The 17,635-nt window shown below is 54.1% G+C and overlaps 1 protein-coding gene across 19 annotated transcripts in view; it reads left to right on the forward strand.

Annotated features, from left to right (window-relative positions):
• MACF1 (microtubule actin crosslinking factor 1) overlaps positions 1 to 17,635 on the forward strand; it is a 147,515-nt gene that overhangs the window by 48,413 nt on the left and 81,467 nt on the right. For 18 of the 19 annotated variants that reach the window (XM_049820638.1, XM_049820631.1, XM_049820635.1 and 15 more), the window contains exons 6-35: positions 718 to 884; positions 2,123 to 2,235; positions 2,328 to 2,434; positions 2,693 to 2,812; positions 2,918 to 3,013; positions 3,271 to 3,398; positions 3,514 to 3,607; positions 4,375 to 4,529; positions 4,669 to 4,945; positions 5,393 to 5,521; positions 5,796 to 5,873; positions 6,021 to 6,182; positions 6,810 to 6,914; positions 7,514 to 7,609; positions 7,979 to 8,104; positions 10,302 to 10,454; positions 10,953 to 11,107; positions 11,482 to 11,608; positions 12,043 to 12,226; positions 12,808 to 12,977; positions 13,257 to 13,435; positions 13,640 to 13,778; positions 14,268 to 14,461; positions 14,638 to 14,800; positions 15,106 to 15,189; positions 15,298 to 15,405; positions 16,052 to 16,150; positions 16,330 to 16,482; positions 16,595 to 16,683; positions 17,137 to 17,272. In XM_049820638.1, coding sequence (XP_049676595.1) covers positions 718 to 884; positions 2,123 to 2,235; positions 2,328 to 2,434; positions 2,693 to 2,812; positions 2,918 to 3,013; positions 3,271 to 3,398; positions 3,514 to 3,607; positions 4,375 to 4,529; positions 4,669 to 4,945; positions 5,393 to 5,521; positions 5,796 to 5,873; positions 6,021 to 6,182; positions 6,810 to 6,914; positions 7,514 to 7,609; positions 7,979 to 8,104; positions 10,302 to 10,454; positions 10,953 to 11,107; positions 11,482 to 11,608; positions 12,043 to 12,226; positions 12,808 to 12,977; positions 13,257 to 13,435; positions 13,640 to 13,778; positions 14,268 to 14,461; positions 14,638 to 14,800; positions 15,106 to 15,189; positions 15,298 to 15,405; positions 16,052 to 16,150; positions 16,330 to 16,482; positions 16,595 to 16,683; positions 17,137 to 17,272 — 4,086 coding nt within the window. Of the gene's footprint in view, positions 1 to 717; positions 885 to 2,122; positions 2,236 to 2,327; positions 2,435 to 2,692; positions 2,813 to 2,917; positions 3,014 to 3,270; positions 3,399 to 3,513; positions 3,608 to 4,374; positions 4,530 to 4,668; positions 4,946 to 5,392; positions 5,522 to 5,795; positions 5,874 to 6,020; positions 6,183 to 6,809; positions 6,915 to 7,513; positions 7,610 to 7,978; positions 8,105 to 10,301; positions 10,455 to 10,952; positions 11,108 to 11,481; positions 11,609 to 12,042; positions 12,227 to 12,807; positions 12,978 to 13,256; positions 13,436 to 13,639; positions 13,779 to 14,267; positions 14,462 to 14,637; positions 14,801 to 15,105; positions 15,190 to 15,297; positions 15,406 to 15,605; positions 15,678 to 16,051; positions 16,151 to 16,329; positions 16,483 to 16,594; positions 16,684 to 17,136; positions 17,273 to 17,635 lie in introns of those variants that run through there. The other variant, XM_049820644.1, reaches the window with a different exon arrangement.

A 17,635-nucleotide genomic window follows, 5' to 3' on the forward strand; every position in this document is an offset into this window, starting at 1 on the left:
GTGGTCCCCTCTTGGGCTCTCCCGGGTGCTGCTGGATGGGGCCGACCATTCCTGCGTGAGCGCCGGGTGTCCGAGGGTGCTGGGGCTCCTCGCGGTGGATGCTGGGCAGGAGCAGTCCACGGAGCGGATTTGTAGAGGAGGGCCCACAAGTATTGCTGTTGGCACAGCATGTTTTAGGGTGGGAAGAGACCTGCCAGGGCATCGCGTTCCCGGCGAGGTGTGCCCCGAGCCCTGGCTGGTAGGGACGGTGCCGGTGTAACCGATCTCTGGTGTGCTCAGAGCACGTACGGCCGCAGCCGCTCCCAAGAGCAGAGCCTGGGGCGGTGGAGTGGCTCCGGTGAGCTCGGTGGTGGTAGGAAGCCAGGGTCCGGTGGTGGCGGCTCCTGTGCCGGCAGGGCTGGTCTGCCCGCGTTGACCAAGCAATGCCTCGTGCCCCTGTGAAATGGGGTTGCCAAATGGCTGTGCCTCCCTCGCCTGCCTGGATCTCTGGTCTGCCCAAACCATGCCACCCCTCAGCACCCCGGTACTGTCGTGCAGGTCCAGTGGTCTGTTCCCATGTCTGTTGGCTGTGGGATCTCCTCTCCCCCACGGTGACCAGGAGTTTCCTCCTGCCCTTCCCGGCAGCTGCCAGGTTTCGGGCAAGTTCGTAGAAACTGGACATGCCTGGTGGTCGTTCCTCCTCCCGCATCACCCCATGGCTGTGCCGCTTCTTTCCAGATCTCCGACATCTACATCAGCGGGGAGTCAGGGGATATGTCGGCCAAGGAGAAGCTGCTTCTGTGGACACAGAAGGTGACGGCGGGTTACATCGGGGTGAAGTGCACCAACTTCTCGTCATGCTGGAGCGATGGGAAGATGTTCAACGCGCTCATCCACAGATACAGGTAGGCAGGAAGGTGTGGCGGAGAGCATCGTCTGGGTGGGAGGAAGGGCTGTGGGGACCTCCTGGGGGTCCGTGCCCACTGCTGCGGTTGGCGATGGTCCGGAGTGTTTGAAGACGTAGGTGAGGCTTGCAGGGAGCAATGTCACTTTTACCTGGAAATCATCTCTTCTGCTAGGTAGCTGGGGGGTGGATGCTTGGAAAGAGCAACAAGTAGATCGTGTTGCAAGAAAAAACATCTTGAATGAGGTTGGGGAGAGAGGCAAAAAAGAAAAGCTTTTAAACTGGGAGTGCTGCAGTGTTTTATTTGTTAGTGCTGCCCTTTCTGCTCTCTGTGAATAGCAGCACTTCCATCCGTGCTTTCATCCAAGGATCTTTGAGCTCTTCCGAGCAGCAATTAAACCTCTCCCAGCTCCTTGAGAGACAGCACAGCCCCACACACCTTCTGCCTGCTCAGTGTAGGCAGCGAGTCAGAGCTGGGGCCAGCAGGATCGGCTTCTGCCCTGGCTGCTTGGTCAAGGGGACTTGGCATGGCCTTGAGAGACAGCAGGAGAACAGCAAAAGCCCTGTCAGAAAGCATCTCCTGGTAGCTGGAAATAGCGCTGCCTTCCTGCGCTGCTCTGTGCTCGCTCGTGGCCGGGAGGAGCGGGCAGGGTTTAGCTGGGAAGGACGTGCAAGGGTGCTGCGGGCAGGAGCAGGCAGGAGATGGGGTGTGCAGTGGGCAGCAGACTCGTGGTCCACGGAGGCTGGGATTTTCCTGGCTCCGCTGCGCTCGTTTGCCATTCGTTTGTGCTGCGGTTTGCCGGTGGTGGTCTGTTCCCAGCACAGGGCTGGCAGCACCCGTGCCTGCTGCTTCCCCTCTGCTCTGCTGCGGACAAAAAGCTCTGCCTGCATCCTCCAGAGAGGTGTAACCACCCCGTTTTGGGGCTGTTTCATGCACCTCTTCCCAGAGAGGGCTTGCAGTCCCAGCCTGGCACGCTGCGCACAGAGCGGGTGCTGGAAAGGGCAGGTCCCAGAGGAGCATAAGAGGTTTTGCTTGACAGCCTGAACATCCCCTTCCCAAAAAGGATGAAGTGGGGAGGTGCTGCAGCCCGGGTCCCCTCAAGAGAACCACCAGCCTGGGACAGGAGCTCAGATGAGCCCTCGGGAACCACCTGGGGATGCGGTGCCCATCCGGGATGCTCTGCCCCTGGGCACCTTGTGCTGTTTGCCAATGTCATGACTTTGGTGTATGTCTTGCAGGCCAGATCTGGTGGACATGGAGAGAGTGCAGATCCAGAGTAACCGGGAGAACCTGGAGCAGGCCTTCGAGATCGCCGAGCGGCTGGGGGTCACGCGGCTGCTGGATGCCGAAGGTGGGTGGCTGAGGGAAGCGGCTGGTGCGGGGAGATGCCAACCTCTCTGCCCGCTCCCATTCCTCATTGCCTTTCTGCTTCTCCCTTGCCAGACGTGGACGTCCCCTCTCCAGATGAGAAATCCGTGATAACTTACGTGTCTTCAATCTACGATGCCTTTCCCAAAGTCCCCGAGGGAGGAGAAGGGATCAGTGCTATTGTAAGCATCGCTGTGGGTTGGGAGGTTGGGACAGAGATTTGGGAGGCAGCTGGGAAGGGTTTGGAGGTTCCCTGTCCACTCTAGCAGATGGCCGATGGGTGGAAGAGACTCGGGGGGAGGAAGGAGCTTCCCCATTAGCGTGTCTGCCCTGTGAACCGCCGATGTGCCTGTAGGGCTGTGGCGTTCTCCAGGCTCTGCCTCTCCCCCGCGGAGACCTGCCTGCCGGCAGTGCTCTGCAAGGGTGCTCTCGCCCTGCAGGAGGTGGATTCGAGGTGGCTGGAGTACCAGAGCCGTGTGGAGTCCCTCATCTCGTGGATCAAGCAGCACACGATACTCATGTCAGATAAATCCTTCCCCCAGAACCCTGTAGAGCTAAAGGTAGGTCCTGGACAAGGTCCCTCTGCAGTGTCCCATGTGCTCGGTGCTGAGAACTGGGTGGTGGTGTTCCCCAGGGTGGTTTCTGATGAGCCTTTCTCATCCCAGGCACTTTATAACCAGTACATACACTTCAAAGAAACTGAAATCCCAGCGAAAGAGCAGGAAAAAGGAAGGATAGAGGAGCTCTACAAACTGTTAGAAGTAAGTATCATCCTGGCTACCCGGAGGCTTGTAGGTGGGAGTGTTGTGCTTTTAGCAAGACTAAAGTGTGCTCAGTTCAGGTTTATTTTGGAACAGAGAAGTGGAAATAACCCTCAGGGTGAATGATGTAGCAAGCAGCACGCTGCAGGAGCAGAGGCAGAACTGTTGCCTTATAGCCCCACTTTCCTTGCTGTAATCTCTCTCTAGCCAGCTCGAGGAGGAGGTAAGGAATGCCATTCTCTTGATGTTTTCCTCAGGTATGGATTGAATTTGGACGCATCAAGTTGCCCCAGGGCTACCACCCCAATGACGTGGAGGAGGAGTGGGGCAAGCTCATCATAGAGATGCTGGAGCGCGAGAAGCTCCTGCGGCCAGCGGTGGAGAGGTCGGTGCTCTGCCCGTGGCAGGCAGAGTCCCCTGCGGGGATGTCCCCTGCTCCCCTGGCTGGAGGGACATCCCAAAGACTCTCTCTCTCATTCTTTTTCCCTCTGTCATCGCAGGCTGGAATTGCTGCTACAAATCGCTAACAAAATCCAGAATGGTGCTCTGAGCTGTGAAGAAAAACTCACTCTCGCAAAGAACACGCTGCAAGCGGTGAGTGGGGGGTGTTATTTTCCTCCTGCTGATTTTTTACTTATTTATTTTGTTTTCCTGCCTCTTCTTTTATGTCCATCTCTTCCTCTCTCTTCTGTGTGGGTTGGTGGGTTCCCCTGGACAGCTTTCCTTTCTTTTCTGACATTGAGCCTATCTCAGAGGGGCTATAGGGGTGGTGGTGGATACCTGGTGATCTATGGCACGAGGACCTTGGGGACAGGGGGGCAGGGGAACAGCCTGGCCGTGCAGCAGGCTGCCTTGGGGGATGCAGCTAGTGAGGCTGGACATCTGCAGAGGTGCTGGCTTAGAGGAGAACTGCAGTTCTGAGAAACCTTGTTGTATGATGAGGCTTAAAACCCTAAAAATCTGGTTTATTTGTCTAAAAGACTGGCAGAAAGACTCAGTTGCAGACTTGTAGCTACCTGGGTAGGGAGTAGATTTCTGAAGACTTGTGTCTTGTTCTGGGAGAAAGAGATGTAAGGGCTGGGAGCTAAAAATGGTTACACCCAAGCAAGAAATGAGATGCACGTTTAAGTGACTGTCCACGGGACTAACCACGGGAGCCCATCACTAGAAGCTTTCAGTTCGTCTGCAGGAGCTTTTGTAAAGGGGATGTCCTGGGTGTGGTGTAAGTGATGAACTCATGTTCTTCCGCTCAAGTCAAGCTTGTGGTCTTTTTGGTCTCAAAGTTGATGCTGGGCTGCTATCGCGTTCTATGCGGCTGGGCTGAGGGGACCCAGCCCTCAGCATCCTCTCTCTCGGTGCAGGATGCTGCTCACCTGGAGTCAGGCCAGCCGGTGCAGTACGAATCCGACGTGGTCGTGTATCTGCAGGAGTGTGAAGGGCTCATCCGCCAGCTTCAGGTGGATGTGCAGATCCTTCGGGATGAGAATTACTACCAGCTGGAGGAGCTGGTGTTCAGGTGAGAGGGGCCATGTCCGAGATGGTCTGTGGATGGAGAAATGTGGTCAGGGGCTGATGCTTGAGGCTCCTCTACTCTGTTGTGGGGAAGGAGGGAGAGCGCCTGCATCTTCTCACCCGTGCCTTGCTTGCTCCTCCAGGATCATGCGGCTGCAAGACGAGCTGGTGACGCTGAGGCTGGAATGCACTAACCTGTACAGAAAAGGCCACTTCTCCACCCTGGAGCTGGTGCCCTCTTCCATGCTGAGCACAATGCACTTGAAGGGCGAGTCCCTGACGAAAGGGCTCCACACCTCCTCTGCCTCCTGGTTTCGGAAGCCCATGACCAGAACAGAGCTGGTGGCCATCTCCTCTTCTGAAGATGAAGGCAGCCTCCGGTTTGTGTACGAGCTGCTGGCCTGGGTGGAGGAAATGCAGGTGAGTGCTGGCTCTCTGGGCCAAATTACCTGCCTCCGCTCACACTGATGTGGGAAGGTAGGATGCTGGCCCGGGCTTTTTCCTGCCTTTATCTGTGAATAATTGCTTTGATAGTTCAAAGTTTCTGGAGAGCACCAACACTTTTGTCTTGAGTTGGGTTTTCTCTCTTGTGATCCTGCTGATCAGTGGGATCAGAAGATCCTTTCAAAGCTGGAAGCAAATCTCTACTGATGCAGTCAGTCCTTTGGTCGTATGTGGGTGTGAAGCTTGTGTAGGCTGTCCCAGAAATAATTCGGTGCTGGAGAGCTGGCTTAGGACCTTCTACCAGAACTGGTGTGGTGTTTGTTCCATCTTGAGTGACCTAGGAGGTTTACTTGCCCTTGTGTCCTTTTGAGATATGCTCCTGCAGATGAGGAGTGCTGACTTGGACCTCTTGGCCTGTTTCAGATGAGACTGGAGCGGGCAGAGTGGGGGACAGACCTGCCAAGCGTGGAAACCCAGCTGGAGACCCAGCGGCACGTCCACAGCAGCGTGGAGGACCTGGGCTCCAGTGTAAAGGAGGCCAGGATGTATGAGGTACGGCGGCACGGGCTGGGTGACACAGCGCGTGGCACGTGTGTGGGAAGTCGAGGGCATCGGGATCGGCTCTTGTGGGTAAAGGTGCCTGGGACAGAGGTATTTGTTAAGGACGGAGCCTCTGAATTGATGCTGGGCTGGTGCAAGAGGCTGCTGCCCTGAGCATCCTCTGCCCCTCCTCTTGCTCACACAAAGCTGGGGAGAAAGATTTGGAGATGGAGTTTCAAGTGATGCCGTGCTGTGTCAGGTAACAGGAGCATTTTTCCTCCTTCAGGGTAAAATGTCTCAGAACTTCCGCGCTAGCTACACAGAGACGCTTGGCAAGCTGGAGACGCAGTACTGCAAGCTGATGGTGAGTGGGCTTCTAGCACTGCCCGGGGAGCGCGGAGTCCATCCCTGCCACCCTGCTCCTAAGCATCCCTGCTCTGCCACTGGGGAGGGGGGAAGAGACCGGTTGCCTTCAGAGCAGGGAAGAGGAATCACGCTTCTTTGTGTCCAGGAAACCTCGAGCTTCCGACTAAGACACCTCCAGAGCTTGCACGGGTTTGTGTCTCGGGCCACTGCTGAGCTGATTTGGCTGAACGAGAAGGAGGAGGAGGAATTGGCCTATGACTGGAGTGACAATAACCCTAACATTGCAGCCAAGAAAAATTACTTCTTGGTGAGTGAACCCAGGGCAGGGCTGGTGGGATGGGTGCTCTCTTTGTTGCGCTGCTGCTGCTTTTGATCTGATGTGGGACCTTCAGCTACCAACAGACCTGAAGTCCCTGGAGGTTTCATGCTCCTTCCCAAGTCACTGAGCTTGTAGCTCAGGAGTGCAGCTGATGAAAGAGCTCTCCCTAGAGCAGAAAGTGCAAAAAAGTGTTCAATTGAGTTTCAATTGAAAAAGCATCCAAAGATTTCTTTTGGGCACTATTTGGAACTAAAAGCATCTTTAACTAACAGGGGGGAAAAAAAAAAAAAGTCTGAGCTAAAGAGGAAAATTGATTCCTCTTTAAAGCAGTATAAATAAATTGCTGTCTTTCCACAACCGCACTGTCTAGAACTGAAGAGGTGACCGGCAGGTTTCCAGTATCTGTGTTACATCTGCCCTGTGTGTTTGGTGCACGGGAGGCATCCTGGTGGGAGCTGGCTGTGGTGCTTCCCATAAGCCATACTGGTTTCTCTGAGATCCGCTGGTATTTTGTGCAGCGCTCCCATACTGCATGTTGTATTAGTTGGACACGTGCTCCGAGTGAGGTGGCTCCCCATAGCCGAGATTTGGACTTTGCTTGTGCTCTTCATGCAGGAGCTGACGACAGAACTGGAAGAGAAGCAGGATATCTTCCGCTCCCTCCAAGACACAGCCGAGCTGCTGTCCCTGGAGAACCACCCAGCCAAGCAAACCGTAGAGGTGAGCGGGCACGCGGAGGCACCGGGAGGAGCCCTGAGGATCGGCTGGCAGCAAATCTTCTCTCCTGGGATTGGGAGACTTGCTGTCCCACCCCACGGTGCCCTTACGGGCACCCAGGGCTGATAGCTTTTTATGGTGGCAGAAGAACATCAGTGCAGTGACAGAACTGTTTTATTCTGGGGAGTGTGATGAGAAGCTTTGAGGCCATTCCCAAATAATCCCCACCTCAAATTAAGACACATGTACAGAGCATGAGCCTTTCCTGCAGCGAGGTGATGCAGAGAACGGTCTCGGCTCCTTTGGGGTTATCCAGGCTTGCAGAAAAACAGTGATGGTGAGGCACAGGGCTGCGGGGACGTGTTTCTCCCTGGTGTTTCTCTCTGGGGTGGGAGAAAGCAAACCTGTGCCTGCCGCAGCTCCTGGTATCACTGGTCCAGGGTCTGCCATCTCCTGCTCTTCGTGCCTGTGTCCAAACCCTCCTGGCTGCAGCCAGTTCTTCCCTGTTTATGTACCCGCTGGCTGTAGCTGTGTCCTTCCTGTGACCCTTCTGGCTGGTAAATGCTCATTATTCATCACCGTTTGGCGTGTGTGTTTCTCAGGCCTACAGCGCTGCTGTGCAGACTCAGTGGCAGTGGATTAAGCAGCTCTGTCTGTGCGTGGAACAGCACGTGAAGGAGAACGCTGCCTATTTCCAGGTACTTGGGAGGGGCAGCCCAAATTTCCCTGGTCACCATCCGCTGTATCCGGCTGCATGAGTTTCATACGCTGCTGCTCCTTTTTGGGGAGAGGGAAGGAGGGATTTGTGGTGCTCATGGAGGCTGCTTTCTCCTGAATCATCTCTTTCTCCTTACCTCCTCCCTGGGGATGTCTCGCTAGGGCAAAAGAGATCAAATTCCATGTAGTTCTGGCCATCCATGTGGGATGCTCACTGCCCTTGCAACCCTAAGGCCAGAATAGTGTCAGGAGCTGCTGGTTGAGATGTTGGGGTGGTCCCTTACCTTCAGTGTGCTGCTGACTGCTCGATGGACTTGTGCACATTTCTGTGACCCTCTTTGCCTTTGCAGTTCTTCAGCGATGCCCGGGAGTCAGAGACCTACCTGCGTAACCTGCAGGACTCCATCAAAAGGAAGTATTCTTGTGACCATAACACGAGCCTGACGCGGCTGGAGGACCTGCTGCAGGACTCCATGGTGGGTTCTTGGACATCCCCACCATCCTGCGTGGGCGATGGGTGGCCTTCTTGCTCCGGTCCAGCAGCATTGCTTGGGGTACTTCTTGCTTCCCAGGGAAAACTGGGCTCATTTTCTTCCAATAGTGATGCAGTTTTATGTAACATGGTTTGTTTCCCCATCTCGGTCAATGTTCTGCTTTTTGTTGGAGCTGCTGCATGTGTTTGTACGTGGCCATGGGGTGCAGGCTGCGTGCCACCCCAGCTGCACCGCTGCGTGGATGTAACGCTGCCGATGGTAGCCGGATCTCGGTCATTATAACAGCCGATGGGTCGCTTTTGTTTAGAGGCACCATCCAGCGTCTTTCTGTATCCTCGGAGTGAAGAGCAGGCAGCGTGTGCTGTCCGTGAAAATCCATAGCTTGACGTGAACTGGTTCTTCCCCATCGGTGCCCATCATGCCATTCTGGTCTGCATGGAGCCAGTCGTGTCCTGCTGACGGAGGTGTCGCGCAGATCCCGTAGGATGCTCCTGTTCCTGCTTTGAGCTGGTGCTCGCTAGGAGCACAGTGGGATGCGGAGACAACGCCTGCGCTTTATCCAGACCAAATCCCATATTAATCCATCGTGCTGTGCCGGTGGGGGGAGAGCCAGGGCAGCCCGGCTGTGCGCAGGGACAGGGCTCAGCAGCGCTGATCTCCAAACACGTGGCCTGGCTTAGCTGTGGCGTAGCAGAGAGCAGACGATGGGCGATCACACTGTGATCTTCTTGTCCGAATTGGCCTGAAAAAAACCCAACCTAAAACCAAAACCCACGGAGCAAAGCATCAGATGGTGTTCGAAACCAGGGATGGGGGAGGATTTGGGCTGTGGGTTAACCGCTGAGCCGCTGGTGGAAGTGCCAGGAGGTGACGTTTGAGCGTGTGGAGGCAGGTGGCTGCTTTGTCTTTGCTCTTAGTGCACACCACTGATCTCCAGGGTGTCCCCAGTGAAGCTGGGATGCCGTTACTGGGTGTTCGTGATGGGTGTATCAGCTGGGCTAGGGCTCACCGTCTTCTCTCCTGGAGGCCTGGGGGCTCCCATCCTCTCTGTCATGGTCTCGGGGTTGTCCTGGTCTGTCCTCCAGCACTACCAGGACACAGAGCAGCCAGTCTGGCTCCTGGGGTCCGTATTTGTGAGCCCTGCAACGCCAGGAATCTGGCGGGTGCCGTCTGGGGTGGGAGAGGCTCGTCCGGGCAGCCGGAGAGTGGCCACGATCTCAGGACTGGGGCAGCTGCCTCGAGCTCAGCTATATTACTCTTTCTTACCTAATAAGTTAAAGTTGTATTTCTTCCAATCATGCTCCCTGGGACAGGCACAGGTAGTTTATTTAATCATTTATTCTTTTCTTTTCTTTTTCTTTTTTTTTTTACCATTAAATTATCCTCCACTGTTGTTAGCACACTAACCAACCCCGAGAGTACCAAGCATGAGGGAGAGCATTTTTCTGGGATCCTTTTTAAACTTTTGCAGCCAGAATGGGCTGAGCTGCCACTAATCACGTGAGCTGCCCGTGTCGTGATCCGCACACGTCTCCATTGGTGCCAGAGGCTGTTCCAGGGGAGCTTTGCCACCAGTCCCCCAGGTTGTCCCATCACTGAACCCAGCAGGGACTTGTGGGAATCAATTACACAGCATCTTCTTCCAACCAGCAAATTTCTACTCAAACCCAGAGACCTGTGCGATCACTGCCACCACTAGCCCCTTCTCCTGAGATGTTTTATCTGCATAATTCATCGTATCCCCATTCCAGCCATTGGTTTAAACATGCCTTCATCCTTTGCTTTAGAAAAGGGAGCATGCTTCTGTGGTCTCTCCTCCAGACAACTAAGCGTCCCTGGCTTTGGGCTGGAGCTTGTCCTGCTCTTGGCCCTTTACACCTCCTGGGACTTTAATTGTGGTGTACTCCATGTTCTCGTTTTTTCCCTTTTGAAAGAAAATGTTTTCTTGTCCTAGCAGCAAGAGAGCCAGAGGCGTGCATGCAGCTTTGCAGGGCAGCGGGAGTAGTAGTGGAGAGGTCCCATCCCGACTTGAAGTCCGTCCTCCCTTCCACCCCATCTCGTGACCCCTCTTCCCATCCCGTTAGGGCAGCAGGATCCTCCTGATGTGTTTGTTCAGCCCTTTTGATCCCAGCGTAGCTCCTGCCTCGAGCAACCCGTCCTTCATCCTTCTTTCTGCCAGGACGAGAAGGAGCAGCTCATTCAGTCGAAAAGCTCCGTCGCCAGCCTGGTGGGACGGTCCAAAACCATCGTTCAGCTCCGGCCCAGGAACCCGGAGCACCTTGTGAAGAGCACGATCCCCATCAAGGCTGTTTGTGACTATCGGCAGATCGAGGTGAGGGCTGGAAGGGTGTCGGCGTGACTTTGAAAGGGAAGGCAGGGATGAGGCAGGGGAGCAATGCCCGTGGTGGTTTAGGATGAGCTCCGTGGTGTCTGTCAATGGAAAGCAGGAACAGAGTGGGAAGAGAGAACGAGGGAAATAGCATGGCTGTTTTTCCTGGAGGAGATTTCCATGTCTCACATTTATTCTGGGCAGGAGCTAAAGTCCTTTTCCCCAAGGATGATGGGCTTCATCAGCCTCAGCCAAATAAGCACGTGGGTGGTAGCCAACTCCGTTTAACTTCCTTGTCCCTTCCTCTCCAGACATGAGTGTGCTGCACTGCTTGGCACTATACCAGGCTTTTGCTTGATTTTAAAAATAATAATAAAAAAAAAAGATAAAAATATTTACGGAAGCTGGCTCGCCTCCAGGAGGGAAGCTGGCAGCAAGGGCAGGCATGTGCAGCCCTGCTGCTCGTTTCTGATGGGCTGGGTGGTGTTGGTGCCGTCGCAGATCACCATCTGCAGGAATGACGAGTGTGTGCTGGAGGACAATTCCCAGAGGACCAAGTGGAAGGTGATCAGTCCCACGGGGAACGAGGCCATGGTGCCTTCTGTCTGCTTCCTGATCCCCCCACCCAACAAAGAGGCCATCGAGATGGCCAACAGGTAACTTACTGGTCTCTGCTGCAGGGGAGTCCCAGAGGTGCAATGGCACGGAGATGGGGAGCGGGTTGGTGGCATGGGAGAAGACAGATCTGGGGTGGGAATGGGAGAGGAGCTGGGGTGGAGGAACAGGAGTAGGTGGCACAGATGATTGGGGGTGAGGGAAGGAATCCCCCATGGTTATACAGCTGCAAACTCTATCGCAGCAACTGCTGTAGTAGCTTGCGAAAGAGAAAACAATGATTTGGGAGGAGGGATCCTTCCAGGGATCTCTGGCACTGAACAGCAGGAACATCACTCGCTGGTGGATTAACAGGGTCAGGGCTGAGAGTGCTGGGGAGATCTGGGGCTGATGGATCTGCTCCTTCCCCTTGCAGGGTAGAACAGTTGTACCAGAAAGTGATGGCTCTCTGGCATCAGCTCCACATGAACACAAAGAGCCTCATCTCCTGGAACTACCTGAGGAAGGACATCGCTCTGGTGCAAAGCTTCAGCATGGAAAAGGTACGGTCGGAACTTCTCTGCCTGGCTCCGGGGCTGCGTTGCTCACTGTCCAGGCTTCTACATGTGGCTGAGGAGAAAGGGAAGACCAGAGACTGCGACGTTGGGGAAGTCAAGGGTCTTTGCACCTTGAGCGGTGGGAAAACCTGAGCTTGGGGGTTCTGTGCAAAACGATTGCAGTTTTTCCCAATAAAAAGAGCATCAGCACTTTGCTGCTGAACTGTAATAAGCATAAGAGATCGTGGTCTTAGCGTTTCATTAGGGAGTGAGCAAGGCTGGAGGGAGGCATGAGGCTGATCCGGAGGAGCTTGCCTTTTCTCCTCTAAAAAGAAAATACTCACTTGGCAAACGAAGGTGACTAAGCTGGGGAGGGTGGCTTCAGGTGATGTGTAGGAAGTTGTTCCCGGCGGTTAGATGTGCTGCTTTCCCACTTGCAGCTCAGATCCTTAGCGCAAGGCGAGTGCCAGCAAGCCATGAAGAGCCTCCAGGCGCACTACGAGGACTTTCTGCAGGATAGCCGGGACTCGGAGCTCTTCTCGGTGTCGGACCGGCTGCGCCTGGAGGAGGAAGTGGAATCTTCCAAGGAACACATCCGGCAGCTGCTGGAGTCCATGGAGAACGGTGAGCTTCAAAGGGATGATGGATTAACCAGGAGCTGTGGGGACTCATAAACAAAAGACTTATGGGATGGCTTAATTTTCTTTTTTTTCCTGAGCTAGCTAGTTGATGGCGTGAGCAGCTGCTCTCCTTATTTCTCCATCCATTCAAGTGTTTGGCCTTGTTCCTGCAGAGAGGGCTTGGCTTTGCAGCTTCAGCTTAACTTCAGCTTGAGTCCTCTTACCCTAATATTGTTGGAGACGGGTTTAGTCATTAGGATGCATTCTGAGCAAGGAGTTTTTCCTGCATTTAATCTTGAAGGAAATATATGTGGCGGTGACACGTGTGACACAGCAGCACTGTGAGTCCCACCAAGACTGAGGACTCTGGCTTTGTCATGCCAGGTGCCCTGTGGCTGGACTTATTCTCAGCTGCGTTTGAACAAGATTATTTGATTAAGTTGTTTTCCGTCTGAGCAGAGACCCTGGTGCCTCGGTGTCAGCATGATGCTGCACTTGGCTCCGGGACTTCCAGCAGGTCCCATCTGGGGCAGATGCTGGCTGGGGTTGTTTGAGCTCCTGTTTTGGTTTGTCTGTGACTCGCAGAAGACAAGGATGAGACCGTTGCCAGGACATACCTCTCCGAGCTCAAGAATATCCGTCTGCGCCTGGAGGAGTGTGAGCAGAGGCTAGTGAGCCGAATCCAGTCCCCGAGCAGCGCCCGAGCAGATGGTGACACTATCCAGGAAAACACTATCCGCATTGCAGAGCAGGAGGTCAGTCCTGCTGCTGTGAGAAGTGGAGGGGAGGGAGGTGGTGGCTGCTGGTCTTCAGCATGTGCCAAAAATAACTTTAGCTTCTCTGGGGTGAATGTGTGGGCGGTGGGTGCATGACTGCGCAGGGTTGAAGGGGATCTTGCCACGCAGAAGGTAGCAGGAAACCTCTCCAGGTGGGCTCCCTGCTTCATTTCATACCATCTTCTTTGCCAAGGGCTATTCTGCTTTTTCTCTACCTGCTTGGGCTTTCCTTTCATGTTCTTTCCCTTCCTCCCATAGCGCATGCAGGAGGATCTGCAACGGCTGCAATCGGACCTGCGGTTTGTTTCTGAGAGATGCTACAGCTTCCTCGACAAGGCGCCCGCGGGGTCCAGCACGCCCCACTTGCGTTCTGAACTTGACTTAGTGGTGAACAAGATGGACCAGATGTATGGGCTATCTTCCATCTACCTGGACAAGTGAGTCGGGATGTGCCTCTGTTCCCAAATACCATTTTGAATCTGCCCAATTCTGCTAAAGACCTTTCTTCTGGCCCTCTAATGCACCTTGCACTGGACCATAACTGAGCTCCATCCCTCTGCGGCACATGGTGCAAACAGCCTCGTCATCAAGAGGATCTCTGCCAAATTTTGGATGTCATTGTGCTGTCTCTGATTTGCCAGGTTGAAGACGGTTGATGTTATTATTCGTAACACCCAAGGAGCAGAATCTCTGGTCAAAGGCTATGAGGTTAAGCTGAGCCAAGAGGAGGCAGTCCCTGCCGACCTGGCAGCTATTCAGTCCCACAGAACGGCGTTACAGGTTGGTGCTGTTCATTTCCCAAGGTGGGCTTGCAGAAACCGGCCAACACTTTGGTGTTTGTCAAGCAGGGTCCTTCCCTTTCTCTGCTGAATTTGTACTGTATGCCATTTTTCTTGCCTCGACATAGCTGCTGGGAGGATTTTGTGCTGCTTATGTGATACCTCATTGCTTTGTAAAGGTAAAGGCGCTGCTATGGCTTGTGCTCTGTCTTCTTGTAGGGCACATGCTGGCACATGTGAGCGTTTTGGCAGCTCCATGTGCTGTTGCTGTAGGACAGGGCCTGAACCAATCTGACTTGCTCCAAGCTGAGAACATGGTCCCCTCCGTTTTGCATCTCCTATAATCAGCCAGTTCCTTGCAGGTTAAGGAGTGTGGGAAGATAAACCCCTTCTCAGGCTTGTCAGCTCCCGGCAGGAGGGCATCTCTGCCTTAATGTGCCGTTTGCTTTCCACGACGTTGAACCGGTGCTGTCTCTTGCTGGTTTTGCAGCAATGGCTTGGCGAAGTGAAGGACAAGAGCTCCGTCTTCTCCATGTTGGAGGAGGAGATGGCAAAGGCGAAGGCGGTGGGAGAGCAGCTGTACCGGCTGAGACAAGAGCGCAGCATCGACCTTGAGCGCTATCAGGAGAAGGGAAGCCAGCTGTGGGATCGCTGGCAGCGAGTCTGCACCCAAATTGAGACCCGGTGAGAAACCTCCTGCCTCCTTTCGCAGATTTACTTTCATGCTTCAGCTGAGAGCTTGGGTCAGGCTTGATAGCAGGGACATTTTTCCAGATGGGATTTCTGCTGGTGGCTGGGATATCTCTATAGCCTACAGTGGCGTTTCGCCCTCCTCTGATTTGTCTTGGTTCATCTCTCAGCCACGCGGAGCTGGAGAGCATCCAGGAGGTGCTGAGTGATTACCGGCAGTGCCACAGTGCCCTAATCCAGTGGATTGAGGAGATCACGGTCCAGCAGGAGCTGATGAAGCCTGGGCAGGCAGAGGACAGCCGGGTGCTGTCAGAGCAGCTGAGCCAGCAAACGGTAAGGCAGGATCTTGTCATGTCTCGATAGCGCAGTCACTGCAGTGACCGTGTCACTTCTTTTACTAAAATCTTTTCATCTGTGAGCTTGAAAATATGAAACGCAGCGGGGAAGAGGCTGCAGGCCTGAGCTGGGTGTCTTGGAAGTGGAGAAACTGCTTAGCTTGAGGTGGAGATGAGGTCTTGCGTGAAAAAATAGAAGAGTGTAAAGACTTTACCCAGAAGGGGAGGGATGCGGACTGAAATTCAGTTCACCTCCCATGGTAGCTGTCTAGACAACCATTTTTTCTTTGAATGTTATTGAAGGCTTTGGCTGCAGAAATCGAGAAAAATCAAGCCAAACTGGACCAGTGTCAGAAATTCTCCCAGCAATATTCAGCTGCTGTCAAGGTATGGGTCCCCTCCTGCACCTAGATAAGGCTGGCTGGGCAGAAACAGCCCCAGCACAGTCTGCATCTCACGTGCTCCATGGCTCTTCACCCCTGGTTGCGTTTGCAGGACTACGAGTTGCAGCTCATGACGTACAGGGCGTTTGTCGAGTCGCAGCAAAAGTCTCCCATGAAACGCCGGCGCATGCTCTCGTCTTCGGATGCCATCACGCAGGAGGTAAGAGCGCAGCCGCCCGCCCGACCTTGTGAGGGAGAAATTACGGCGGGGGGGGGGTTCTTCGACGCCAAGCAAACCCCCGAGCAGCCTCTGTGAAATAGGCTCCTTTCTGCTGAACTCTCTTGTATACATAAAGTTTCCACCCTCGCTGTTTTTTCCAATAGCCAGAGAGGATGGCTTAGTGCTCTAAGCACCAGGTATGAAATACCTAGACTCCTGGGAACCCCTGGGTCAAATCCAGCGGGGTCGGCTCAGCCCTTCAGCCTTGCGAGGTAAATAACCAGAGCGCCATGCAGCATTACTGTGTGTGGATCTTTGGGATGAGACCTTTAGGGACCTGAGGTCCTGTCTGCTCCATGTGGATATTAAAGATCCCAGTAGCCCTCTTGTAAGAGTTGAGCATCTGCCCCAGTGTCCGTGACCGGAGTCTCCCCTTCGCTCCAGTGTTGTGCAGCATGCCGTGTGTGGCCACAACCCTCCCTGTCAGACTTGCTGCATTTCATTGATGCCGTACCGGGTCTGCAAGGTGCCTGGGGGGCTTCCCAAGCGAAAGATGGCGCATCCGTGTCATGTACTATAAAGTACGTTGCTCTGGATCCACCGGTCCTGACTGATGCGTCCCATTTCCCCCTCTCTCCCTTTGCAGTTCATGGATTTGCGGACTCGCTATACAGCTCTGGTGACGTTAACCACGCAGCATGTGAAGTACATCAGCGATGCTCTCCGGCGGCTGGAGGAGGAGGAGGTAAGGGTGTTGTACAGAACTGAACTTCATTAAAAATGTGCAGGCTCATTTCCTAGCACCCCCAAGGTTGCTGCTCCATGTTGAGGTTACATCTCGGGCACTGTTTCTGAGACCCTCTCCGCCTTTGGAAATCTGGGACCCCTTTGATGTGGGTATCTTCCTCCCTCCTCTGTTTGCAGAAAGTAGTGGAAGAGGAGAAGCAAGAGCATGTGGACAAGGTAAAGGAACTCCTGGGCTGGGCCCTGGGCTTGAAGCAGAGCGTGCAAGGCAGGACAGCTGCTGCTGGGAGCAGAGAGCTAGGTGACATCGAGAAATCCATCTCAGAGCAGCAGGTAAAGTGGGGGCAACCATCAGACAGCTTGTTTAACTTTTGCTCTTTTTCCACAGCTGAATTAAGCTTCTTTGTTTTGTTTTTTTTGTGTGGGTTTTTTTTACCCCAAACAGGCCCTGAACGAGGAGCTGGCTGCAAAGAAGGAGCAGATCTCTGAGGCCATCAAAACTTCACAAATTTTCCTGGCGAAACACAGCCACAAGTGAGTGTGGCCTGAGGAGGGGACAGGCAGGGAGAGAAGTGGGGGGAGATGACAAACCTTAGAGCTGGTGCTGGTGGGGTCGTGTCCCTGGGGTCCGATGCCCAACTCCCGTTAAAAACAGTGATGAGCTGCACATGACAGTTGTCTTCTTTCTTACCTGCAACAAGAGCTATGAAATATGCAACCCACTTATGCTGTTGGGACAATATTAATCCCCTTTAGTAGTGATCCGGCCCTGCATATTTGGGGATTTGATCATTACGATGCAGGTCAGCCTTTGCTGAGCACAATTGCCCTTGCTGGTTTTAGCTGAGCTGGGTAAGGAGTAGGGCAGGAGGAAGAGGGGACTCGTGGTGAGTTTGGCCTTTTCCTTCACCAGAAGAACGTGTTAATTCTGCAGAGTGGGAGTTGGTTTGTGCAGTTTCCCTGAGAGATTTCCCCTTCCCCTTGCAGGCTTTCCCATCCAGAGAAGGAACAGATTTCTGCTCAGATCAGTGCCCTTAAGGAGACCTACCAGGCGCTCTGCAGCGACTCCACGGAGCAGCTCCAGCAGCTCCAGAGCCAGCTCGCTCAGGAGACGGAGCACAAGGTACCGGTCCCCGCTCGGTCCCGTGGCTGCATGGACACGGGGCACTTCTCAGGGTGTGAAAAAGGTTTTGCTTGGTTGCGTTGGTTGCGTGTCTCATCGCCACCAGCCACTCATTGCTGCAGCCCATCAACTTTCTTACTTGCACATGATTGCCCTCCCTTCTCTTCTGTCCATCCGTCACCCGAAGCATCCAGGCTGGGGTGGTCTTGGGATGCCAAGCAGGAGCCGTTTACCTGCTGCCTTCCAGGTCAATGGGAGAGTTGCCCTTTGCAGAGGTTTTCATCAGAGCTCTGCCCTGTGCACAAGGGTTGGCTTGTTCACGCTCGGTGGGCAAGGATGTAGATGGACATCTGTCCTGGAAAC

Source organism: Accipiter gentilis, chromosome 17 (assembly GCF_929443795.1).
Source record: "Accipiter gentilis chromosome 17, bAccGen1.1, whole genome shotgun sequence".
Taxonomy (NCBI): domain Eukaryota; kingdom Metazoa; phylum Chordata; class Aves; order Accipitriformes; family Accipitridae; genus Astur; species Astur gentilis.